The sequence below is a fragment of the Rhodotorula toruloides genome (assembly GCF_000320785.1).
Source record: "Rhodotorula toruloides NP11 unplaced genomic scaffold Scaffold4, whole genome shotgun sequence".
Lineage (NCBI taxonomy): Eukaryota > Fungi > Basidiomycota > Microbotryomycetes > Sporidiobolales > Sporidiobolaceae > Rhodotorula > Rhodotorula toruloides.
This window is the reverse complement of record NW_015622964.1, coordinates 534,884-558,116: the sequence shown is the minus strand read 5'-3', so window position 1 is coordinate 558,116 and position 23,233 is coordinate 534,884. Positions and strand designations below refer to the sequence as shown.

At 62.2% G+C, this 23,233-nt stretch overlaps 13 protein-coding genes across 13 annotated transcripts; 8 read left to right on the top strand and 5 right to left on the bottom strand.

The window, feature by feature from the left end:
* Window positions 1-117: 117 nt before the first annotated feature.
* RHTO_06234 (uncharacterized protein) lies at window positions 118-3,072 on the bottom strand (the record flags this gene model as incomplete). The annotated part of the gene is made up of 15 exons (XM_016419895.1): window positions 118-395; window positions 458-505; window positions 602-890; window positions 943-1,015; window positions 1,090-1,238; window positions 1,303-1,412; window positions 1,493-1,709; window positions 1,765-1,903; window positions 1,966-2,033; window positions 2,092-2,167; window positions 2,230-2,310; window positions 2,367-2,542; window positions 2,596-2,639; window positions 2,696-2,750; window positions 2,833-3,072. 15 exons carry the CDS (start codon window positions 3,070-3,072, stop codon window positions 118-120), a joined length of 2,043 nt encoding a protein of 680 aa, XP_016275349.1.
* A 146-nt stretch (window positions 3,073-3,218) lies between these two features.
* RHTO_06233 (peptide alpha-N-acetyltransferase Nat2) lies at window positions 3,219-4,206 on the top strand (the record flags this gene model as incomplete). Its single annotated transcript, XM_016419894.1, has 2 exons — window positions 3,219-4,066; window positions 4,125-4,206. The coding sequence occupies 2 exons, from the start codon at window positions 3,219-3,221 to the stop codon at window positions 4,204-4,206; spliced, it is 930 nt and encodes a 309-aa protein (XP_016275348.1).
* A 62-nt stretch (window positions 4,207-4,268) lies between these two features.
* RHTO_06232 (TRAPP complex subunit Bet5) lies at window positions 4,269-4,991 on the bottom strand (the record flags this gene model as incomplete). The annotated part of the gene is made up of 3 exons (XM_016419893.1): window positions 4,269-4,530; window positions 4,584-4,919; window positions 4,978-4,991. 3 exons carry the CDS (start codon window positions 4,989-4,991, stop codon window positions 4,269-4,271), a joined length of 612 nt encoding a protein of 203 aa, XP_016275347.1.
* A 188-nt stretch (window positions 4,992-5,179) lies between these two features.
* RHTO_06231 (cytochrome-b5 reductase) lies at window positions 5,180-6,503 on the top strand (the record flags this gene model as incomplete). Its single annotated transcript, XM_016419892.1, has 7 exons — window positions 5,180-5,288; window positions 5,349-5,430; window positions 5,502-5,655; window positions 5,753-5,908; window positions 5,998-6,256; window positions 6,337-6,419; window positions 6,483-6,503. 7 exons carry the CDS (start codon window positions 5,180-5,182, stop codon window positions 6,501-6,503), a joined length of 864 nt encoding a protein of 287 aa, XP_016275346.1.
* A 262-nt stretch (window positions 6,504-6,765) lies between these two features.
* On the top strand, window positions 6,766-9,409 carry RHTO_06230 (G2-specific protein kinase; the record flags this gene model as incomplete). Its single annotated transcript, XM_016419891.1, has 11 exons — window positions 6,766-6,869; window positions 6,996-7,034; window positions 7,144-7,180; window positions 7,249-7,319; window positions 7,378-7,664; window positions 7,718-7,809; window positions 7,864-7,967; window positions 8,025-8,154; window positions 8,210-8,292; window positions 8,350-8,685; window positions 8,740-9,409. The coding sequence occupies 11 exons, from the start codon at window positions 6,766-6,768 to the stop codon at window positions 9,407-9,409; spliced, it is 1,953 nt and encodes a 650-aa protein (XP_016275345.1).
* Window positions 9,410-9,728: 319 nt separating this feature from the next.
* RHTO_06229 (Homeobox domain containing protein, transcription factor) lies at window positions 9,729-11,713 on the bottom strand (the record flags this gene model as incomplete). Its single annotated transcript, XM_016419890.1, has 2 exons — window positions 9,729-10,853; window positions 10,925-11,713. The coding sequence occupies 2 exons, from the start codon at window positions 11,711-11,713 to the stop codon at window positions 9,729-9,731; spliced, it is 1,914 nt and encodes a 637-aa protein (XP_016275344.1).
* Window positions 11,714-12,634: 921 nt separating this feature from the next.
* Window positions 12,635-13,918, top strand: RHTO_06228 (30S ribosomal protein s9; the record flags this gene model as incomplete). The annotated part of the gene is made up of 2 exons (XM_016419889.1): window positions 12,635-13,742; window positions 13,827-13,918. The coding sequence occupies 2 exons, from the start codon at window positions 12,635-12,637 to the stop codon at window positions 13,916-13,918; spliced, it is 1,200 nt and encodes a 399-aa protein (XP_016275343.1).
* A 273-nt stretch (window positions 13,919-14,191) lies between these two features.
* On the bottom strand, window positions 14,192-15,098 carry RHTO_06227 (arp2/3 complex 20 kDa subunit; the record flags this gene model as incomplete). Its single annotated transcript, XM_016419888.1, has 6 exons — window positions 14,192-14,200; window positions 14,260-14,339; window positions 14,397-14,407; window positions 14,473-14,760; window positions 14,878-14,996; window positions 15,096-15,098. 6 exons carry the CDS (start codon window positions 15,096-15,098, stop codon window positions 14,192-14,194), a joined length of 510 nt encoding a protein of 169 aa, XP_016275342.1.
* Window positions 15,099-15,288: 190 nt separating this feature from the next.
* Window positions 15,289-16,156, top strand: RHTO_06226 (protein of RNA polymerase II, Rpb4 family; the record flags this gene model as incomplete). The annotated part of the gene is made up of 4 exons (XM_016419887.1): window positions 15,289-15,294; window positions 15,396-15,590; window positions 15,652-15,810; window positions 15,866-16,156. The coding sequence occupies 4 exons, from the start codon at window positions 15,289-15,291 to the stop codon at window positions 16,154-16,156; spliced, it is 651 nt and encodes a 216-aa protein (XP_016275341.1).
* Window positions 16,157-16,309: 153 nt separating this feature from the next.
* Window positions 16,310-17,484, top strand: RHTO_06225 (kinetochore protein Mis12/MTW1; the record flags this gene model as incomplete). The annotated part of the gene is made up of 5 exons (XM_016419886.1): window positions 16,310-16,522; window positions 16,612-16,743; window positions 16,817-17,003; window positions 17,092-17,399; window positions 17,458-17,484. The coding sequence occupies 5 exons, from the start codon at window positions 16,310-16,312 to the stop codon at window positions 17,482-17,484; spliced, it is 867 nt and encodes a 288-aa protein (XP_016275340.1).
* Window positions 17,485-17,606: 122 nt separating this feature from the next.
* RHTO_06224 (26S protease regulatory subunit 8) lies at window positions 17,607-19,078 on the bottom strand (the record flags this gene model as incomplete). The annotated part of the gene is made up of 5 exons (XM_016419885.1): window positions 17,607-17,865; window positions 17,923-18,014; window positions 18,070-18,581; window positions 18,641-18,715; window positions 18,790-19,078. The coding sequence occupies 5 exons, from the start codon at window positions 19,076-19,078 to the stop codon at window positions 17,607-17,609; spliced, it is 1,227 nt and encodes a 408-aa protein (XP_016275339.1).
* Window positions 19,079-19,280: 202 nt separating this feature from the next.
* Window positions 19,281-21,109, top strand: RHTO_06223 (extracellular matrix protein 14; the record flags this gene model as incomplete). The annotated part of the gene is made up of 4 exons (XM_016419884.1): window positions 19,281-20,201; window positions 20,310-20,586; window positions 20,642-20,815; window positions 20,886-21,109. 4 exons carry the CDS (start codon window positions 19,281-19,283, stop codon window positions 21,107-21,109), a joined length of 1,596 nt encoding a protein of 531 aa, XP_016275338.1.
* Window positions 21,110-21,401: 292 nt separating this feature from the next.
* RHTO_06222 (uncharacterized protein) lies at window positions 21,402-23,190 on the top strand (the record flags this gene model as incomplete). The annotated part of the gene is made up of 2 exons (XM_016419883.1): window positions 21,402-21,638; window positions 21,703-23,190. The coding sequence occupies 2 exons, from the start codon at window positions 21,402-21,404 to the stop codon at window positions 23,188-23,190; spliced, it is 1,725 nt and encodes a 574-aa protein (XP_016275337.1).
* Window positions 23,191-23,233: the final 43 nt, after the last annotated feature.

Sequence of the window (23,233 nt, the reverse complement as noted above, 5' to 3'; positions counted from 1 at the left end):
CACGCCCCCACGCCGCATCCGCATTGCCTCCGCACCACCGTCCTGTAAATCGCCTCTTCCAAGCCGTTTATCCTCGTGCAGGCGTCCGCAAGCCAGAGAGACGCGCGCTGCGTTGCACTACCGAATACTGATCTCGACAGCCTTCGTCACCTGCTCGACGATGCGAGCGAGCTTGTCCCAACGCTCCTTCGATGACAGCTCGTCCTGCTCGATGCCCGTCCCAGCGGCCAGTGCATCGTCCAGCTCGATCCACCGCGTTGCAAACTGGTCTCTTCGCTGTCGCCATTGTGTGGACTGACTGGCGTCCGTGGCGGCGAGGTGTAAGTGGTCGGCGAGGCGGGTGAGCGTGTCGAGGACGCGGAGGACGGACGGGAGGAGCGAGAGGCGGAGGTAGTCTGACGAAGAATTGATTCGTCAGTAGAGGGAAGGGAAGAGGATGTGCAGGACCTAAGCGTACTCTGCAGAAACCCTTCAAGGGTTTCGACAATCGGCGGAAGTCGAGAGTCTGCGAGAGAGGGGACAGTCAGCGAGGCCGACGATTGACGAAATCACTGCGCCATCGCATCTCGTGGCAGCAAAGCAAACATCAGACCAGACTCACCCTCTCCTGCACTCAGCACAATCTCCAGCGTCGCCTTGACCTCCCTCGCCCTGCTCAACTCCTCGCTTTCTCCCTCACCCTCCTCTTGCAACGCAAGCACCTCGACCCACACTTTCTCCAGCTCCTGCAGTCCTCGCTCGGCTTCGGCGGTCGCGCCTGGGCCGGCGGAAGCGAGGCGAAGCTCGATCAAGTCGAGGAGAGAAGTGAGGCGGGTGCGGGTCGAGAGAGCTTGAGTGGCGCGGTGGTGGGTTGTGTAGGCCTGCGAGAGGCGGGTATGAAGGGGTGCGTCCTGCGAACGAACGCATCAGCTGAGGTCCCAGTCGAGCGACACGAAGACTGACTTCGTCGGAATTTGCCGAGAGAGTTGGCCGGCTGAGAAACCGCTGCGCAGCTTGCTCGTCGTGTTTCCTGCCGCTGAAAATCAACAACACCAAGCAGATCAGCGATACCACCCCGCAAGGGCAAACCAACTTGACGCCGGAACTCACGCCCTTCTTGCCCAGTCCCGCTCAACGGTCCACACCATCTCCCGCCACTCCCTCACCTCTTTTAAACCCATCCCTTCGCGCTTCTCGCGCGTGTCAACGGCAGTGAGCAGGAGTTGGAGGGCTGCCGCATGCCGATTCTGCGAGGAGAGCTGCGAGCGCAGAGCGACGGATCAGCCCGACGCGCATTGACGACGAGGCGGGAACGAAGCGTACCCTCTGCGCTTGCCGAGAGAGGATGGAGAGCTTGGTGTCCCAGCTTGGTTTGAGCGGGTCGATAAATTCGAGGGCGAGCGATTCGTGCAGTTCAGCGAGCGAGTCGATGCCTGTTGGTGACAGCGATCTCGTACATCAGTCGGGGGCCCTAAAGCTCATGGACTGAAACGGCTGTTGATGCATGACTCACCCATCTCTTCCCACAACCCAGCCGCCGCTGCGTGCCACCCCGTCTCCCAATCCGGATCCGGCTCGCCCGCCAACTTCTGCGCCTTCTTCTTCTCCTTCTCCGCTTCGTCTTGCGGCTGACGAGTGGTGGGTGGAGGAGGAACTGGAGGGAAAAGGTAGGATTGGTAGGATGCTTGGGAGGTGTAGAGGAGGGGGAAGAGGGAGTCGATGGGGTCGCCCTGTGTGACCCGGCGTCAGCTTCATCCGTCGTAGTTCTAGACGTGAGCTACGTACATTCCGCCTTCTACGCTCAATCTCCCAGAGCAAGTCGTGCGGCGAGTCGGCGGCCAGCTCGTTCGCTTCCGAGGCGGTCGCTTGGCCTTCTGCGGCTTGCGCAGCTGGCGGGGAAGCTGCGTCAAGACGTGCGCGCAGACTGAAGTCGGAGGCAAAGGTCAGTCCCTAAGCGACTGGAGGGAGAAGCACGGACAACCGCACCTGGTGCACTCAGCGAGGCATGCCTTGTCCACCACCGTTCGAGCGATATGCGTCGCCTCGTCCAGGGCCTGCAAAGGAAGATACAAGCGTCAGTCGAGCTGCCAAGCTGGACTGACGGCGACGTACCATCCGAGCCTCTGCGAATCCTGCGTCTTCGTACTCGACGAGCGCAAGATGCAGGAGAGCTTGCTGAGGCGAGACGCTGAACGCCGACACACATGTCAGGACGAATGCATGAACGACTCGGGAAGCGAGGTAACGTACTCGCCGTTGCCATTCGTTGCGAAGGTCCGGACGAGTTCGCGCGAGAGGTGGAAGTCTTGCCGCAGCCGAGCCTTGGCGAAGCTGCGCCGCATCTCTTCGTCAAACGAGCTGATTGAAACGAGAGTGGCGAGACTCACGGATCCACCTCGCGCCTCTTTCCCGCCTTCTCTCCCTCCATCCATCTCACAAAGTCTTTCCACCACGCGCAAGTCTCCTCGAAGGTGAGCTTCGAGAGCACGATACCTAGTCGCCGGATGTACATGCCGAGGTGGGAGGAGCGGAGGAGAGGCGGTGGATCGGTAGACATGGCGAGCTGTGAATGCGTGAATCAGCGAGGATGCGAAGGAGGGGAATTGCAGGCCGCACCTCGTCGTCTTCGGACGGCGCGACGAGCGAGAAGCCTTCTAGTACTGTGACAGTAAATACATCAGCACACAAACATGAGAAGAGAGGCGAAGGGACGCACAGGATGTCAACCAGCTCAAGGTATGAAGCATTCCTCCGGCTGCGAGCCGGCGAGTCTATGAGCACGAGGGCCGCATGCATCAGTCAGCTCGCGGTGTCCCGCAGACCACCGAAAGATGCTCGTCCCCGCACACTTACCGCTCCCTCGACATGGTCGACAACCGCCAACAATCCCTCACTCGCGTCTTCCCCCCTCGCCCTGCCCAGCCAGGCCTTCAGGGACACTGGTGGACCAGTCTCGAGCGTGCACTCGAGCGCCAGAGCGAGGAGGTGGTCGAGGTGGGGCTCGGGAGAGTCGAGGGACGAGGTTGCGAGGTGTTGGATGAGAAGGAGGGTCGGGATCGCCGCTGGAAGAAGCTTGTGCGGCATAGGAGCCATCTTGCCGACCTGTCAAAGCCAGCGCAGACTCCTACGAGCTGTTCAGAGCGTGCTGGTGAGCCGTCGAGGACGAACCACTTCGGCAAACTGCTCTCTCGCTTCCACCGCTCACTACACAGCTCAAGAGGCTCGACTGAACGCTCACAATGCACCGAGTACCCGCTCTGCGTCTCTCTGCTGCGCGACCAACCGCCCTCGTCTCCCCCGCCGCCCTCCGCAACTTCTCGTCGACGTCCTCATCGCACTTGGTTCGGACAGCCCTCTCTGCACCGCGACCACCTCAAGCAGCCGCCTTGACTGTGCAGTGGAGTCAACGGACGGCGTTTGACGGACTGGCGCTGCACCGAAGAGGGCTGGCGAGCTCTGCGGTCCGACTAGCCCCCAACTCGACCTCGTCCTCCTCTCACCAGTCCTCACGCTCGTCGTCCTCCTCCTCTTCCTCCGGCCAGTCCTCCTCATCCTCCTCCTCGTCCTCCGAAGACCCTTCCAAGATCCCCCTCACGCAAAAGATCAAGTACCTCTTCCGCAAACACGGCTGGACTGCCCTCGCCGTTTACCTCCTCCTCTCAGCCATCGACTTCGGCCTCTGCTTCGTCGTCATCTACGCTGTCGGAGCCGACCGGGTCCGAGAAGCCGAAGACTGGGTCCTCGACCAGCTCAAGTGGAAGCGCTCGCCCGAGGCGGCCGTGCCCGGCGAAGAAGGGCGGTTGAGTCGAGCGTATCACGAGATCAAAGAGTTCAAGGACCAACACACGCGGCACCGCATCAAGGGTCCTGAGGCGCACCCGACGCCCGAGGCGGCACAGGCAGCTGCGGAGGGTAAGGACGCGGCGACGGTTGCGGCCGTCGACAAGGAGAGCAAGAAGGATTACTCGGCGCTCGCGACGACGGCTATCTTGGCCTATGCGATTCACAAGACCGCACTGTTGCCGTTCAGGGTCGGCGTCACGTTCGCTATCACGCCCAAGGTCGTGCGGATGTTGCAGGGCTGGGGGTGAGTGGGCGTCCTTCCATTGCATCGGCTTCTCTTACTGACTCGCTTACGCCCGCAGCTTCAAGGTTGGGTACGCAGCGGGTGCGCCTCCCGTCGCAGCGGGGGCAGCAGCAGGTGCAGCGAGCAAGGCCTCGTCGTAGATACTCCCTCGAAGCGAAACCTAGATGCAGTACTCCTCCTTGCACAACGAGAGTCTCGCTTCTCAAGCACTCTGCAACAGCTTCTCCACCGCTCTCCTGAATGCCGCATTATCGATCCCCTTCCCGTCCTTCGCTGTATCGACCGGTGCAAGCGGGTTTCGGACGATCCACTCGTTGAATGGGCCGGTGTAGATCTGTCGAAGGAGCGGGCGGAGAGAAGTCGGTTGTGGGGAGGAGAGGAGGACGAAGTGATAGGCTGTCGGGGTTCGCAGGTAGTGCAGCTTGTAGGACGAGGTCGAGAGCGAGTGGAACGATTCTTCCCCTCTGAGACGAATTTCCATTCAGCGCGATCTCCGTGAGAAAGTGGGCACACGCACCTTGAGGAGAGCTTGTTGACCATGTTTCGCAAGCTGAAGACGACGCCGTACACGAGCTTTGCCTCCTCGTCAAAGGCAAGCCTGCCTTTGCCCTTTTCCGCGCCCGCGACTACCGCTCCATTGACGCCGTTCGCGTGTGCATCAGGCACATCGTACGGCGGTCGATCGTCTGACGGGTCGAGCGAGCCGTTTGCCGCGGTGTTGGGCTGAGACGAGGAGGAGTTGGACGAGGGAGGGAGCACGAAAGGGAGAGTAGAGGGCCCCGGTTCGGGCGCGGCTCGCTGGGTGAGGTCGGCGTAGAAGCAGCACGTGCAATGCCTGTCGTAGATGTAGAGCCTGTGCGCGCGGTGTGTCAGTTCGAGCGATGCAGAGGTGGGGAGATGAGGAGGCGCACGAGTAGACGACCATCTCCGGCGCTTCGAACGGGTGCGTGGGTCGACTGAACGGGGTTAATCAAGTGGTTCTAGCGTGCAAGTAGCCCAGCCGGTGTTAGTGAAGCGATGCGCGGTTGTCCAGCATGCCCCTGCCATCGTCGGCGAACTCGTCCTTGTCCCCCTTCATCTCGCTCGCTCCTTCTCTCGCTTGTACCAGCTACGATGGCACTGCTCCCCGTCTGGAAAGACCTCGACCAGCAGCACCAGGTCATCCTCGCCGCAGCCGTCGGCGTCGTCCTCGCGGCCCTTGCCTTCCTCCAACTTCAGCCGAGTACGCTCCCCCAACACATCCCGCGGCGCATGCAGGCTGACCGGGACGTCGTACACACAGAGCGCAAGGCCGCCCTTGACCCGACGCAGTGGAAGCGCTTCAAGCTGATTGACAAGATCGCCATCTCGCCCAACACGGCCATGTTCGTTCCCCTAGTCCCGCCGGTCCTCTTTCCAGACGCCGTAAGCTGACACTCGTTCCAATCGTGCACAGCTACCGATTCGCGCTGCCAAAGGGGCAGATCCTCGGCCTCCCCATCGGACAGCACGTCTCCGTTTCTGCGACGATCGAGGGCAAGCTCGTCCAGCGGTCGTACACCCCGACTTCGTCAGACGACGACGTCGGCTTCTTTGACCTCCTCATCAAGGTGCGGCGCGCGTCGCAGCCCTCTCCTCCCTCTTATCTCGACCTTGTCCCGCGGTTCGCCGGAATACTGACTCCTCCTTCCGTACTTCCAACCGCAGAGCTACCCGACGGGCAACATCTCGAAGCACTTTAGCACGCTCAAGATTGGCGACTATGTCGATGTCAAGGGCCCGAAGGGACAGATGCGCTACTCGCCCGACTTTGCCAAGAACATCGGCATGATTGCTGGCGGAACGGGAATCACGCCTATGCTGGTGCGTTCGGGGCGTTCAGTGATGATGTCGCGTCGGCGATGAGTCGCTGCTGACGCCCATCTTCACCACCCATACGATCCCGCACGCAGCAAATCATCCGCGCCGCAATGAAGAACCCGCTCGACCGGACCAACATCGCCTTGATTTACGCCAACGTCAACGAGTCCGACATCCTCCTCAAAGCCGAACTCGACGAGCTCGCGGCCAAGTACCCGGACCAGTTCAAGGTCTACTACGTCCTCAACAACCCGCCTGAGGGATGGAAGGGCGGCGTTGGGTTCGTGTCGAAGGACATGATTGAGGAGCACTTGCCTGCGCATGCTGAGGACCACAAGGCGCTGCTGTGCGGTGAGTCGCGGAAGTACCGGCTCGCGAAACTGCGCTTTTATTGACTCGACGCTTGCTCGTCCCGCTGCTCGACCTCGTAGGCCCTCCTCCGATGATCAACGCGATGAAGAAGCACCTCGACGAGCTCAAGTGGCCGGCGCCGCGGACCATCTCGAAGATGCAGGTGCGCCGACCTTGTCCACCTGCTTTCTCTCGTTCCCTCGCCGACGCTTCCTCCGTCGCACAGGACGCCGTCTTCTGCTTCTAGACGCACTAGACAGCTTTGCGGACGTAGGAGTAGTAGGGTAGAAGCGGTAGGCAAGGCCGACTGGGGATGAGGTCGACGATTCACACTTCTTGACGGAAGCATTTTCCACCACTCTGGGTTCAATAAGTCTGCAACGAACAGACGATTTTCTATCAAGCCATCTACGCTCTCCGAGAGGAAGAGCAACCGCTACCTCCGTGGACAACCGCCTTCCTCCCCTTCTCCTCTCGCGCTTGTCCTCCCGTCTCTCCCCAAACCCGCCATGGCGTCAACCGCGCCAGGCTCGACCCGCCCGGGTCCCGTACCCCGTCGCAAGACGTTACTGGGCAACCACCCAGTCTGCACGGCGCGCTCGATGGAGGAGAGGTGCGTCTCTCGTCCGGGGACGAGGGGGTCACTCAACGTTGCGCTTGCCTCGCGCTCGGCGGGCTCGATCAAGAGCTCAGAGCAGAGCTGACTGTGTCTTGATTGGGTTGCGCGCGCTCGAAACAGCTACGAGGCGGGAGACGTGATTGGGACTGGCAGCTTCGGGTGAGGGGGTCGTTCAACTTGGCTCGCCTGCGTACTCATCCGCTCCGTTGGGATGGCTGAGCGTGCTACCTTGCGTGAATCCCCGCTTACACTGATTGCCCATCCTCAGAATCATCCGGAAGGTCGTGAGGAAGGCGGACGGCCAGGTGCGTCGAGCCTCGCGGGAGGGTTCAAGGCGGTTCGCGGGCTGACCCTTTTCTTTCGTGGCACACAGGTGATGGCACGGAAAGAGCTCAATTATGGCCGGATGGACGAGCGGGACCTGAAGCAGTTGACGGAGGAAGTGTGCGTCCCGACTTCGCTTCCTCCCTTCCTCCGCTCGCTCACGCTTCTCTCGGCACAGCAACATCCTCGAACAGCTCGGCTCAAACGACAACATCGTCCGCTACTACGAGCGCTTCGTCGACAAGCCCAACAACATGCTCTACATCCTCATGGAGTACTGTTCGGGAGGCGACCTCGCGGGCGTGATCCAGCGGTGCCGCAAGACCGGTTGCATGTTGCCTGAGGACGTCGTCTGGGCGTACTTGACGCAGATCACGCTCGCGCTGCATGACTGCCACTCGGAGACGGACGCGAAGGGGGCGAGGAAGCCGGTAATCCTCCACCGCGACATCAAGCCGGAGAACGGTGCGTCCGATCCCGCATCAGCTCCCGCGCATACTGACGCTCGACACACACAGTCTTCCTCGACGAGAACAACAACCTCAAACTCGGCGACTTCGGGCTGAGCAAGGCGATGGAGCAGGCGGCGATGACCCAGACTTACGTCGGCGTGCGTGCATCTTCCGCTCGGACCTTTCGATCTTCGCTGACATCGGGCGTGCAGACGCCTTACTACATGTCGCCCGAGTTGATCAACGGCCAGCCTTACGACGTCAAGAGCGACATCTGGGCACTCGGATGCCTGATCTACGAGCTCTGCGCTGGACAGTGCGTTCACTGTCTTCCGTCTCGGATCTAGCTTTAGCTCATGGCGTCGTGTTGCAGCCCGCCCTTTCACGAAGCGCGAACCCAGCCCGAACTCGCCGTCCTCATCCGCGAGGGCAAGATCCCCGACCTCCCCAAGCCTTACGGGAATCACCTCGGCGCTGTCGTCAAGGCCATGCTCCGGCAAAACGTGCGTTCAATCTTCTCCGCTGAGAGGACGTGGAGCTGACGCCGCACGAGTGCAGCCCAAACACCGCCCAAACACGGCGCAGATCCAGGCGCTCGACTCGGTCCGGTTGCAGGTCCGTGTGCTCGAGCTGCGGAAAGCGTGAGTGCACTCGCCACAGTCCATTCCTCACGCTCGCTGACTGTTAAACGCGCGCAGCTCCCGCGAACTACGACTGCGCGACCAGCATGTCGCCGCGCGAGAAAAGGAGGTCCTCGCGCGCGAGTCTGCCGTTCTCGCCCGCGAGCAAGCGATCCTCGCGCGTGAGAACGCCCTGCGAAGCGCGCAAGAAGGCGTCAAGGATCATGAGGCGAAGTTGGCTCAGGCTTGGGCGGCGCATCGGGCGCAGGTGTACCATCGCCAGCAGCAGCGGGAGCAGGCGGAGAGGGAGAACATCCGACCGCCCGTGCAGGGTGTCGAGCCGGAGGTAGTGGCGCGGGTAGCGAGCAGGCCGAGCATGGTCCCGCGGAGACCGCTCGACGACCGGAGGCAGAGGTGCGCGGGTTGCTTTTTCCTGCGCGACTGCTTGTCTGATTTCTGCTTTCATAGCGGCGCGCTTCCCTTCCCTCGCGTCAACTCGTCGTCGTCGCTCATGTCCCTTGACGACACGCCCACGAAGGACTACAACCCTTCACCCTCGCTCCGCCGCCGCCTCGCCTCCAAGTCGATGCACAACCTACAAGCAGCCGGCTCGCTCGCGACACCCTCGCGCTCGATGTCCGCGTCGAACGACAACCTCCGCGCGACTGCCGCAGCCCAAGCAGCCCGCCGCTCGCCGTCGCTCATCACGATCCCCATTTCCGCTCCTCTCCCGACTTCCGTCTCCGTCTCGAACCTGCATGCAGCAGGAGGGAATGGTCTCCCCAGCCCGACATTCTCCATTCACTCTGCGCCGCCCGTGCCGACGATTCACCACCAACGCCAGGCGTCGAGTCCCGAACGGATCGTCCGAAGCGCTCCTCCTCCTCAGCCTCTCCCGCCTTACGACGACGACATCCCCTCGCCCTTCTTGAAGAAGCCCACTTCAAACAACGCTCGCCTCCCGCCCCCTCCGCCGACCGCGACAACTCGCACAGGCAAAGGCCCGATCTTGCAGAGACTGTTGTCGACTCGAGCGGCTGCTGCAGCGGGGCTGGGACCGAGTCGGGACGAGCTTCCTCCGCCTGTTCCAACACGACGGGCGTCGCTCGCACCGCGCAAGTCGATCGTTGGCGTTTGAGCGCGCTCTCACCTCTCATAGACAGTCTTCCTCTCTCACGGGATTATACCCTCTCTTTTCTCCCATTGCCAAGGTTCCCGTATGTTGTCTTACATCCCGCCCTCATTGTTGCATTCCGTCAGCCCTCTCTCTTCCTTGCGCCTCTTGCACGAGAGAGAGAGACTGTCTCTCGCTCGACTGGACCGACGCAAAGGGCGTGTATGACGAGTCGTTTGCAAAAAAGACGAGGTGCGAGTGGACTGATGGGTGAATTGCGGAGTTGATACAAGACAACATCAACGACGGAGAAACGAATGCCTCTTCCTCCTACAGTCCTACTCTACGCCTCTCCGCTCCCGCCCGACGCCGGTCTCCCCACCACCGCATCTCCAAACTGAGGCTGAGGCTGATGATGTTCCGCGATCACCGCCATCCCCGCCACCGTCGACCCTCTTCTCCCAGCCGAGTACGCATACCCGTCCACCTGAGCCTGAGCCGGAGCCGGAGCCGGGGAGAGCGAGTAATCCGCCCACCCAACCTGCTGCGACGGGTCCGGCGCGGGTGCGTAAGTCGTTCGTTGCGGAGGAGGAGGGGGAGGGGCGTAGAGCTGCTGGTGATGCGGGTGGTGGTCCACTGCGTATACTTGGCTCGCTGGATCCCCCCACACTCCTTGCTCACCTCCTCCTCCGCCGCTGAAACTCGAAGCGGAGGAAGGCGATACGGAGGGATCGGTCGCTGGGGCTGGTGCGGCGGTAGCTGGGCGGATGGGGATGGAGGGGTAGTACGCCTGTGCTTGTGCTTGCGGCGGGGTCGAGTCGTGTGGCGGTGGGGCGTAGGGATGAGGGTGCGAGGGAGGCGGGAGGAAAGGGTAGGATGTGTGCGTGGCAGGGAGGGAGAACCTCCTCCCTGCGCCTCCTCCTCCTGCGCCGTGCGAGTGCGATTGCGAAGGAACCGCATCGAGGTACCCGCCCTGCACTGCCCAACCCGCAACCTGCGTTGTCGTTGCGAGCGGCACAAAGTCGTTTGGCGAGGGGGTCGCGCTTTGGACGCCTAGCGATACCGGGCTCGGGTAGGCGCTCGCTCCCGCTCCCGAGGGGGCGAATCCGTTTGGTGGAGGAGGGAGAGGGAGGAACGGTTGAGAGGTTGGGTGAGGGACGAAGGGGTCGAGGCTGACGGAGGAGGAGGAAGAGGGAGCGGTAAGGCCCGAGAACATAGCGGGTGAGCTTCCCCTCCGCGCGGCTAGGACGTCCGAGCCGTAGATCGTTCGTGCTTGGGGTGAACCGTGCGCTGGTGGCGGAGGAGGAGGGGGGAGAGGCTGGTACGTCGGTTGCTGGTCGGCCGAGGAGGATAGGGAGGAAGACGAGGCGGTGGCGGTGGCGGATGCGGCGGCGGTCGCGGCTGAGAGGGCTGCTTCGCGCTCTGCTCGCTCTTTGAGCTTCTTGACCTTTGCCCTGCGGTTCTGGAACTGCGTTGCGCACACCCTCACCATCAGCCCGCGCTCCCACAGAAAGCGAAAAGAGAGAACTCGGAACGCACCCAAACCTGCACCTCCCTCGGCGTCATCTCCAACATCTCGCTCAACTTCTTCCTGAGCGCCAGATCCGGCTTGGGGTTGATCTCGAAGTGGTGTTCGAGGACTTTAAGTTGTTGCGCCGAGGTGCGCCGACGGTGCTTGACTTTGAACGGGTCGTAGAACGTTTGGGTAAAGTCGGTTTCTGGGCCGGGACCTGGGGCTGAGGAGGAGGAGATGGGAGACTTGGAGGGCCCGGCTTGGGAGGAGGAAGTGGCTGTCGCGTCGTTCGTCGAGGACGAAGGCGAGTCTGGCCCTCCCGTCCCTCCTCCCGGCGCAGGCGCAGCGTACTTTCCGTAGACGAGCGGCGCAGTACTCGCCTGACTCAGCCTGAACGCCTGCTGGTTCGCCTGGTGCTGCTGGAGTAGGTGCGACGCGGTCGGCGGCGTGGGGGAAACGAAAGGCGTAGAGGTTGGTGCGTAAGGTGTGGGAGCGGGGTAGGGCTCGTAGGATGCTTGAGCGGGGTAGAAGAGCGAGTCGCTTGGGGTGGAGGAGAGAGTGGAGCCGGAGGAAGAGGACGTCCCGCCCGAGGCGTACGAGTCTTGGCGAAAGAACGACGGATGCGGCGGTGGAGGAGGAGGAGGGGCGAGTGTCGCGGAATACGAGGAGGAGTAGGGAGGAGAAGTGGCGATCAAGCCGGTGTGGAAGGGCTGTTCGACCGAGACTGGGACGGGCGGGTACGCGTCGGATTGCGAGACGACGAGTCCGGTGTGGTCGTACGCCTGCGAGACGGCGGCGGCGTAGGGGTCGCTCATTGCGAAACTGTGGATCGGGAGAAGCAAGGCCAGTCTCGGTGGTCAGCGAGCGCGTTCTTCGACGACCAACAAGCCCCCTTTGCTTTACTCCCGCTGCTCCCCCTCACACGACGATGGAGATTCGAACGCACCCGCCTGCCTGCCTTGCTTTTGTTTCAATTGGAAAAAGGCGGTTGTGCGAGTTGGAAGTCGCGGTGCCGAGTCGCGTGGCGTTGCGTCGGGGTGTCGAAGCGGTGACTGGTGTTCGAGTTGCTGGTGCTGTTCGTGTGAGTGGCTGCTCAAGCGAGAGAGAGCGAGAGGGAGTGCCGCGGCGAGAGGCGAGTGATCGAGCAGAGAGAAGCGGCGGCGGAAGCTTCTGTGCCCGGGTGGCTGTCGTCGCTCGTTCGGTTCGGTTCGAGCGTGAGTGTGTTGTTAGCAGTGAGTGTGAGCAGATGTACTCTAGCACTGTAGCGTAGGAGGGCGAGCCAGCGAGCTGGGGCAGCGAGTCCTGTTCGAGGGTCGATGCGAGGTCGAGCGGGTCGAGGCCACGGGCGAGTCGAGGCCCACACGACGAGCAGCCTCGCCCTCGCACGCCCCGGACACACGGAACTGGCGCACAGAGGCCTGGCCTGGACTGCACCGACGCACGAGAACCTTGCCATCGTACGCCGAGCGACGAAAAGCGAGGCGGAGAGAGAGCGACGTCCATCGAGCTGCCGGTGCGAGGTGGAGCGAGCGGCGAGTCGACGAGGGACAGAGTCGCGCTGCGCTGGTTCGAGTAGTCACAGCGTGGCAGCCTGTGCAGGTACAGCCAGTGCACACCCGTCCTCGTGGCAAGCTGACGAGCGACGAGAGGGAAGCTGGCAGACACAGCAACGCTCGCTCACCGCTCACCGCTTCACACGCTCTCGCTCACACTCTCGTAGACTGGGACTGGCTCGGATGATGACCGCACTCGCGCAGTGCACACGGCAGCCCCTGCGCAACGCCGCAACAGGCGCACGCGCAGCCTCGACCTCGTCCCATCAGCACCAGCACCATCAGCCCTTCTTCCCCGTCCAGTCCTCTCCCGCGGGCCCGGTCCGACAAACTCCCAAACCCCCCTCTCACTTGTGGTACACCGCGCGCCCGACCTTCAACGCGACCGTCTCGTCCCTCGAGCGCAACCTCGTCCAGTCGCGCGCCTACCTCTTCCGCCAGGGACTGCTCCGCTCCATCGATCCCGACGCGCTCACGGCCAACGCAGCCAGCCCTGAAATCGACTCGCAGGCGGGGAGGACCGTCCTCGCCCATCCGCGCGAGAGGAAATGGCGTGTGCCCGACGACATGAAGGCGTACATCGGGACGGACGGGCCGCTCAAAGCGCGCCAATACCGCCGCCTTACGACCTTGTTGTCCAACCTCGAAGGACTCCTCCCGCACGCCCGAATCGCAGACCGCCTCGCAGACAACCTCGCGACGAACGGCACGCCCCGACTCGTCCTCGACCCCGTCGCGCTCGCTTCCGGCCGCGCACTCGCCGGCTCAGACCCCGACCTCGTCGACTCGGTCAAGGGCGACGCGGGCGAGGGCCTGTATGCGCAGATCGAGACGCTGCTGGAGAGGTTCCGCAAAGTCGAGGTTGGGGGAGGCCAGGAGCGCGTGGTCGGCAAGGAGCGGAGGTTGGGACGTGTTGATGCGTTTGGACGCGTGTATGCGACGGGCGGGAGGAAGCAGTCTGACGCGAAGGTGTGGATCATCCCCGCCTCTGCCTCTGCCTCCGACGCCGCCTCGGACCCGCCCATCGGTCGCATCATAGTCAACGACCGCCCCCTGGCCTCTTACTTCACGCAAGACCCTCACCGCCAAACCGTCGTCCGTCCCCTGTCGCTCACCAGCACGGTCGGCGCGTTCAACATCTTTGCGATCGTGCATGGGTCCGGAATCGCGGCGCAGAGCGAGGCGGTCGCGAATGCGGTTAGTAAGGCTTTGGCAGAGTGGGAACGTGTCGAGTATGAGGCGGGGAGGAGGAGCGAGCCGGAGACGACGTATCGCGAGATCCTCGACCGCGGTGCGTTCACACACCCCTTTTCCCCTCCCTTTCCCTCTCCCTCTCGCGGTTTGGAGCTGAGCTGACGTGGGGAATGTGATCCAGCCGGCTTGATCCGCCGCGACCCGCGCATGGTCGAGCGCAAGAAACCCGGACACGTCAAGTCGAGGAAGATGCCGACTTGGGTCAAGCGGTGAGCGAGGAGAAGAAGGAGAAGAAGCAGGGGGACGATGGTTATCTCGCAACTTGCAATCTGCATGGCTGTATTGATTCCTCAGCGTCCGGAGAGGGGCTCTTGAGAGGAGAGCGGACGAGCGACGAGGCTCTTAGCTTGAACGGCGACTCGCGGTTCGTTCGAAGCAAATGTGGCTTCGTTTCGGAAGGGTGGGAATCTACAGTACTCGCTTGGACAGCTGGCGAGGCGGGCGACGAGTGGGAACAATGGAGGAAAGTGGGAGGGACGACGGAGATCATGCGAACTGCCCATCCCGCGAGCATCAGCGAGCGAGTCGAAGGTCAGGAAGTGAGCTGGACGCACGGCGGAGAGGTACGACTCGGCGACGATGCGTGCTCGTGCGTTCATCGAGAGCTTGGCTTCCGAGATTTCTTTGTCGACAACTGTGTGTGCGAACGGTCAGCGAGCGTTCGCTTGGGCGGGTGTGGGCGCTGACGAACCCTCCATGAACCTGCGAGGACACGTAAAAGATCAGCTCGGTGAAGGAAAGGAGGGAGAAGGTGAGGCGCGACGCACTCGATGATAAAGTCGACCAACTTGTGCTTCATCATCTCCTCGACATTCCTATTCGTGATCAAGAACGAGATGTCGTATCCCTTGACCGGTACCCTCCTCAGCACGACGAAAGCCTCGGCGCGCATCATGAGGAACCGCGTAAACTTGTGCGCGAGGATCCGCTCAATCTCGTCTGCTTGCTTGATCTTGATGCTCAGTCGGACAGAGTTGATTGAGGGCTCGATCAGGACTTGTTCGGAGGCGTTGCGGGCGATCACGAGGGGGGTGAGGAGGACTTCGGGCGTGGAGCTGCGGGACGAGGGACGGAGGTGTGAGTACTGGCGACGAATGGGTGCAGCGTCGCGCTCGCGAGTTATCAGCGCAAGCACAGCGCAAGCACAGCGCAACCGAGCGTCGCCGACTCACCCTGCCTCGACCTCGGGGACATTGTGTCGCTCGACAAGCTGAGAGGGGAACGGTTCGAGAGTAAGGGCGGCTGTGAGGGTGCTTCGGACTGCGTTGAGGTACGGCCGGAGAGTGTTGGACTTCGTGCGTTCCGGCGGGAAAGGTCAGTTGGGACGTTCGGTCGACGAGCGAGATGGTGGGGGATGACGGCGCGAGCGGTGAGAGCTCGAGGAACGCACCATGGTTGCTGGAACGAGGTGGAGGGTATCAAATAGCGGGTCTCAAGCCAGTCAAGCTGCCTTCCAGGCCAGTTAGAGCGTGTGAGAGCGAAGTGAGCGGGTGGTCGAGGCGAGAGGAGGACGAGGGAGGGTCTGGCAGCGTCTGCACCCGCTAACCGCTCTGTTGGCTTGCTAGACAGGCTCGAAGGTCGCCATGGAGGTGCGTCGATCCATGCCAGTCATCGCTGCGCCTTCCCGTCGCGCTTACACTTCTCCCGCTCGCTTCTCCCATCCTCATCAATCTCGCCCACCCCGCAACAGACGCTCAACGAACGGGCAGGCTTCCTCTGCAACCACGAGGTGCTGCAGATCCTGCGGGATCAGCGGGACGAGCGGGCGGGCAGGATCAAGGAGTTGCAGCGCGCGAGGAAGAACGGGCCCAGGAAGGAGGAGTTTGGGACGAGGGACGAGATTGAGCGGATCCAGCCGCAAGACTTGCATACGGTGACCTTTGAGGTGTGTTGGCGTTCCTTGCTCGAGATCTGAGGCGAGCGTGCTGACCCCGCTCCCGGCACAGGCCCTCCGCTACCTCGAGGAATCCGTCCACCCCATGCGCCGGCAGACGACTGCTTCCGTCTCCAAGCTGCTTGACGAGCTCGAGGAATTCGACTTGACGAAGGCGGAGCGGCTGCAGCTCGTCAACCTCGCACCAACAACCGCCGTCGAGCTTCACGTCGTGCGTTTCCTCCTCACTCCTTGGCCTGGTCCAGCAGCTGACCGCTTTTCGCCAGTGCATCGAGGACGTGACCGAACGCTTCGACGAGGCGGGTCAAGAGCGACTTCTCCAGCTCGTCAAGGAGCATCTCGGCGCGGAGGACGCCGCGACAGCCGCAGCCAAGCAGGCTGAGGAGGAGCGCATCGTCGCGGCTGCGATGGACGTGGACGAGCCTGCGCAACAAGAGGTCGACGAGCGCGAGGCGGAGGCTCTGATGGACGACAACGCGCTCATCGACGAGGGCTACGCTGGTCGCGGAGACCAGTACGAGAACGACATCGACGAGACGGCGGAACCGGCGGAGTAATGCCTTCTAGAGCATCTTGTTGTTGTACTCGTACCCTTGCACGCCTTGCAATCCCCTTGTCTCTCCTCTTTGGCTCGCTTACGGTACCGCGTCTCCTCGCGAACCTCTCTTGACCGCATTCACTCAACTCGACTCCGCTATATTGCTGCTGCGATGGCCCCCACACCACGAACAGACCCTGCTGTGGCACGCATGAAGCGCGATCTGCTCACCGAGCACTTTGGCTGGGCGCCCGAGACGTTCGCAAAGGGCGGGATGGACCTCGCAAACAGGACGATGTACACGGCGACGGCCAAGGTCGAGCAGAGTCTGCAGAAGCTGGTGGATGATGGAGTCGAGGGCTTCAACGAGGACGAGGTCCAGCGGGTGCGTCGAGCCGTTCCCCGTCCTTCAACACCTCCTCGCCGTCGGGTCGAGGCGATGAAGGCACTCACGGCGCTTGCTCGGTTCTGCAGGGCATCTACCGCCTTGAGACACTGCTAGAAGACGCAATCGACACGCAGTTTGACCTGTTCGAGATCTTCGTCCTGCGAAACACCTTCACCTTTGCCGACGACCTCGTCCCCTTCATTGCCCTGCCTCATCACGTCCGTCGCGCTTCCTTTCCTTTCTCTAGGCTCTCGAGATGTTCGCTGACCCCGCAAAACTCCGCCGCATCAGGAACGACTGAACCCCGACTTGAAAGGCGCAGACGAGGCGAGTTTGGCGGAATACCAGGAGGAATTGCGGCTCTACGAGGAGGAGCTGCAGAAGGAGCGTGAGCTGGCGTGCGCGGAATTGTTTGTCAAGGCCAAGGCGGCAAAGGTGCAGGAGCAGGCAGAGCTCGTGGGCTACTTGCGGGAACCAGGTGCGTTTGAGCGATCGTCTGATGTTGACAGGCCGCATTCGGCGCGAGGCTCGTCAAGTCATTATCCTGATAGCTGTTTGTTGCGCAGGCAAACTCTCTGCGCACACCTCCCCTTCCGACCGCGCCCGCATCCTCGCCTCGCAACTCTCGCTACTCCAGTCCCGCCTCTCCGACCTCGTCGCCACCCCCGTTCCCTACGACAAGCTCTCCAATGTTCCCGCCGTCGCACCCTGGGCGACTTCACGAAGCGCGTTCATCAACTGGGCGGCGGCGAAGAAGGCGAGTCCTGCGGCGACCGGAGCAGAGGGCGGACAGGCTGCGGGAGGAGAGGGAGATCCGGTCGTTGGGCAGTTCCAGCAGGAGGCGGAGGCAACGGGCAAGGCGGACGATGCCAAGGTGCGTGCGCCCAACCTTTCTTCCCGCAAACTGCGCTGATCGACATTCCGGTTCGCAGGCTTTGCTCGCTGCGCTGGCCAAGTAGGCGCGCACTCTCGCTTGTACAGGCTGTCTTCCGTTCAGACATGTTGTGGTAACGTACTCTCGGTCGTCGGCGTCGACAAAGTATGCGAGCAACGTTGCATGCGTGGGAGGAGGGAGGAAAGCCTAGTTGAACAGCTTGGTCGACGACATGCTGCCCTCGCCCGCCTTCCTCAACACCTTGGCAACAGCCAACTCAAAGTCCTCCTGCGTGACGTGCTGCCTCCGCTCGCGCAACGCGTACATGCCCGCCTCGGTACAGATACCGCGCACCTCGGCACCCGAGCAGTTGCCCATCTTTTCGGCGAGCGCGCGGAGGTTGATGCCGCGCTGGAGGGACATCTTGCGCGAGTGGATGCGGAGGATCGAGACGCGAGCTTCGGGGCTGTGTGAGGCGGAACCGTCAGCTCAGCCCGCCATGCGAGGCGAAGAGACGACGCACCCAGGAGGAGGGAACTCGATCTTTCGGTCTATCCGACCGGGACGGAGAAGAGCCGGGTCGAGGATGTCGATACGGTTCGTCGCCATGATGACCTGAGATGCGGAAGTGTCAACGGAGAAAGGGCGCGACGGCAGCGCGGCAACGCACCTTGATGTTCTTCGTCGCCTCGAATCCGTCAAGCTGGTTGAGAAGCTCGAGCATCGTTCGCTGAACCTCCGAGTCTCCGCCTCCTCCGCCAGACCCGCCGCGCGACGAGCCGATCGAGTCGATCTCGTCCATGAAAATGATTGACGGTGCGTGCTCCCTGGCCATGACGAACAGCTCGCGAACCATCCTCGAGCCTTCTCCGATGTACTTCTGCACGAGCTCGGAACCGCTGACACGGATGAAGCGGCAGTCGGTGTGGTGGGCGACTGCACGGGCGAGGAGCGTCTTTCCGGTTCCGGGCGGGCCGTAGAGGAGGACACCCTTTGGCTGGGCGATACCGAGCGCGTCGAAGAGTTCGGGGTGCTTGACGGGCAATTCGATGACCTCCTTGATCTCCTTGATCTGCTGATCCAAGCCGCCGACCATCTCGTACGTCGAGTCGGGCACCTTCTCGACCATCATAAGCGCGACAAGAGGGTCCTGCTTTGTCGGCAGGATCGAGTGGAGCTGGTCTGCGAGCGGAAGACATGTCAGCTTGCCTCACATCGAGAATGAACGAGCCGAGACGAACAAGAGTCGGAGCGAAGGGCGACGCGGAGATTGGGCGTGAGCTGGGCGACATCAATGTAGCTGGCAAAGTCGACGACTGTACGCATGAAAGCGAAACGAAGCGACTTGTCAGCAGCGAGCGAGGTGACGAGGAGAGGCGAAGAGACGCACCGTATTTGCCCTCTGGCTGCACCTTGACGAGCACCTTCTTCTTTCCCATGACCTTGACGACCTCTCCGACGTACGAACCAGGCTCCTGCAGCAGCTGCAGCTCCTCGCGGAGGAGGCGAACGCGGGCATTGAGTGCGTTGCGCTGCGCCTCGAGTCGCCGCAAGTCCTGGGACTTGGTGTGGATGAGCTGCTCGGCCGCTTCAATCTTGCTCGAGAAGTAGCTCGTCAGGCCTGCAGCTTTGCCGTTTGCCGCTGTTGCGTGCGGGATGGCGGAGGGGAGGGAAGGCATCGCGCTCGCTCGTTCCAACGGCGCTGGGTGGGTGTGCGGGTGGTTGCTGTCGGTTCTGAAGGTGCTATTGGGCGTATCTAGCAAGTCACGCGGGCAGCAGGAGGAGAAAGCGCAAAGAAAGCGGGTTTGGTGACGCGCAACCCCATCTCTCAGCGAGCGACAGCACCTCGAGTCCCGCTTACAACGCTTGACCGGGCTGAGGATGCGCTCAGGCTGGCGACAAGTGCTCTGGCTGGCGACCCTCGCTGGTCCCATCATCGCCGGCGCTTCCCTCGACGCTCCCGACTGGCTCTCCGCTTCGAACGACCAACTCGCCTTCTCCTCGCCCAGCGACGCCAATGTGCGGCAGGACAGCGTTGTCAAGGTGCAGTGGGAGACGAGGGCGGGACTGGAGAAGGCAATGAGGCAGTTTGAGGAGGCAGACCTTGACGTCTGGTTCGCAGGACGGCGAGGAAAGGCGTGGGAAGCGGTTGTCGGCTTCAAGGATGGTCTGGCGGCGGATGCAGCGACTGTTGCTATGGCCAGTGACGAGTACGGCCCACCCATGAGGGCGCAGCAAGTCCCGGTCGGCGACCGTCTCTCGACTTCGCTCCCGAAACTTCACTCTGCCGCCATCCTTCGCAACCTCTCCTCCTCGAGCCTCCGAACTCTCGACGACCCAATGCACGACGCCTACCACCCGTACGACAACATCCACGAGATCCTTGTCAAGCTCGAGGAAACCTACCCCGACTGGCTTCGCGTTGTCAGTGTCGGCAAGTCGAGCGAGGGACGCGATATCTGGGGCGTCAAGGTATCGAACATGACGTCTTCGGCGCCGCCTGAGGAGGATGACGCCGAGGAAGACGTCGAGGAGGAGGACGAGGAGATGGAGGGACCGGAACCGCTCATCAGCGTCTTCACCGGCAAGGGCGGTCGCTCGCACACGGGCAAGCGGCACAAGCACAAGAAGCATGGCAAGCTCGGCTTTGTCGTCGCGGGCACGCAGCACGCGCGGGAGTGGATCGCGGCTTCGACGATCCTCTACCTCGTCCACGACCTCGTCGTGCCGGGCGACACTGGTTCAACACCCTTCACGCGTTTGCTCAACGCCGTCGAGTTCACCTTTGTGCCTGTCGTAAACGTGAGTCAGGCGTTTCCCAGCGTTCTCCCTTCTTAGTTTCCCTGCAGCGCGCTTCGTTCGCCGGTCCCTCCTCCTCGTAACTCAGATCGCTGACACTTTCACGACCAGCCCGACGGATACGTCTACTCTTGGGAGACGGACCGCCTCTGGCGCAAGTCCCGCCAGCCCGTCGGCGTCGACCCCGCTCGCGGCTGCTTCGGCATCGACCTCAACCGCAACTGGGGCCACAAATTCCAGCCCGGTACCCGACCAAACCCTTGCTCCGACTCGTACCCCGGTGCGAAGGAGTTCGAGAGCGTCGAGTTGCAGGCGCTGCGGGACTACCTGCTTGACGATGCGAACCATGTCGACGCTTTCCTCGACGTCCATTCGTTCGGCCAGATGCGTGCGTCTTCCTCTCCATCCACTCACAACTCCGACCCTGACACTTTGCCTCGCAGTGCTGTTCCCCTACTCGTACTCGTGCGACGCCCAGACTCCCGACCAGGAGAACCACTACGAGGCGGTCTTGCAGGCGGCCAAGGCGCTGCGAGACGTCCACGGACGGCAGTTTGAGACGGGCTCGGTCTGCGAGGTCAGCCTCACGAGTCCTGGCGAGAGCCTCGACTGGACCTGTGCGTCGCCGTGTCCTCCTCGTCCTGCCTTGAGTCACGTTGAATACTGACTCTCCGCACGTCAACGCAGACGCCGTCGCCAAGATCCGCTGGTCGTTCGCCACTGAGCTGCGCGACATTGGCGTGTTCGGCTTCCTCTTGCCGCCGTCGCAGATCCGCCCGTCAGGAGAGGAGATGAGCGCGGCGTTGCGCTCTCTGACGCAGTTCATCTTGGATGCGCGTCGCCCTCATGCAGTCATTATGAAACGCTTGCTGACCCTTTTCACCGAGCAGAAGGAGGCGGGCAAGCGGTAGGCGCTTTTCGAGGTAGTCCTCTCCATTGTACCCTCAGCCGTCCCTGTCGTGCCAATGTAGCATTGTGTCGAAGGTCGCCAGACTGTGCGTAAGCTCGCAAGCCTCCCTGAGCTAGCAGAGTGGTGACACCCCCTCCTCCTCAATCCGCTCGTCTCCTGCCTCCCGCCTCCTACCTCTCACAACGCTTCGCAGATCTGGCTTGCACGAGCTGCTGAGTCAAAGAGCTGCTAGCAACTGCTGTGACTACTGCCATCGCCATCGCCTGCGACATCTGCCCGCCCTCGAGCCGCCCATGTCTTCATCAGCCGAACAGAGGGCTCGCCTCGGACGGCCTGCCAGTCTCGATACCCTGCCTGCAGAGCTCCTTGAGACCGTTGTGGTCTTCGTTGCGATGCAGGATGAGCGTCTTGCTGGGGCGCAGCACATGCAGCCTCCGAGGACGAGGTGGCCGTTCGAGAAGGGCTTGATCGCGCTGTCCTTGACCTGCAAGCGTATGCGCGCCGCCACGCTGCCGTTCCTCTGCAAAAAGGTGCGTTCACGAGCCGAGCAAGCCGGCCGAGTCGTAGGTTGACTTTCATCGTCTCCCTCTCCAGGTGGTCGTCGCGCGGCAGCTTCTCCAGCCCATCTTCCAGTTCGGCCGCATCCCCCAAGCCATGCTCGTCGGCATCGAGGAGCTCGACTGTCGCGGCGTTGAACTCGAGACTTTCGCGGCGGCCGGCAAAGGTCTCCCTGCGCTGTCGAACTTGACCTCCGTCAAGATCGACTACGGCAAGTTGTGCGCGATCTCTTCGGGCCTGTACGCCGGCTGCCGATTCCCTCGAGACCGTCGTTTTGTGCCTTCGCCCCCACCACTGCACTCGAAGACCCCGCCGCCTTTCTCCCCGACTTATCCGCAGTTCTCGCCAGCCCCGCCACGCTTCTCACCGACCTCACCGCGGTACTCGCCAAGATCACCGCATTTCTTGCCAACTTCACCGCAGTACTCGCCAGCGGCACCGCGTTTCTCGCCAACCTCGCCATGCTACTCGCCAGCATCGCCGTGCTTCTCGCCTAGGTCGCCCCTGTACTCGCCTGAGTGGTTGCCTCTTTCGCCGTACCAGATGAGATACCCATCGCCATTGCAAGCAAACGCCGCTCTTGGGCAGCCTGCCCGTCCAGCAATCGATCGTCTCGAATTCGAGCTCGCGATAGACGCCTTCCGCCGACACAGGCAGCGCATCCGCTCGTTGACTCTGATCGACGTCGATTCGGGCGAGTTCGCCAACTGGCTCAACGTCTTCGCTCGACGCGACATTCTGCAGCACCTTACCATCGGACCTTCGCCAAACTTCATCCAGCTTGACCAGCTTCGCATGTTCTCCTGCCTGTCGAGCTACAGCATTGTATCCCTCGACCTGAGCGACATCAGCCTTCGCGAGCAAGGACGGCTCGACATGGACGACGTCGTCTCCCTTCCGTCGCTGCAGGAACTCCAGATCAACGTTCGAGCCCCGAATTGGCTCCGCCTAGTCGAGCGCCTCGCAGCAAACGTCGTCAAGTTGAACCTCGTCTGCACGGAGATGCCGCTGGACGCCCGCCACGCCGCCCTCCGCTTTCCGCAACTCCGCGAGCTCCGCTTGACGGGACCCGCGTCGAGCTTGACGCGGCTGGCCGCCTTCATCGACTGCAAGATAGCCACCCTCGTCTGGATCCAGCAGCGCGCGAGTTATTGGGAGACATTTGAGGGCACCGACTTTGTCGAGCACCTCGGAGACTTCCCTTCACTGCGCATCGTCTCCTTCGGCGAAATCACCGACTTGCCGCCCGGGGAGATGCAAAGCGTCAAGACCGCCTGTGCGCAACATGGCATCAAGTTTGGTTCCCAGACCCTCGACCACAAGCCCCGAATTCCGTCGAGTCGCATGTCGACGCTTAACGGGCTTTCGTCGCCTTCGGAGATCGCAACGAGTCTTGACGGATTGATCGGGTGGATGTCGGACCGCATCGATTGGCTCAAACGTCGCGGCGACGTCAAAGGCTTGCGGGAGATGGTTGACCTGATGGGCGGAGTGGATGCCAGGGAGACGTTGGAGCGCGCTTGAATGGAATGCGAATGAGCTTTTCACGCTTTCACAACGAGAGTAC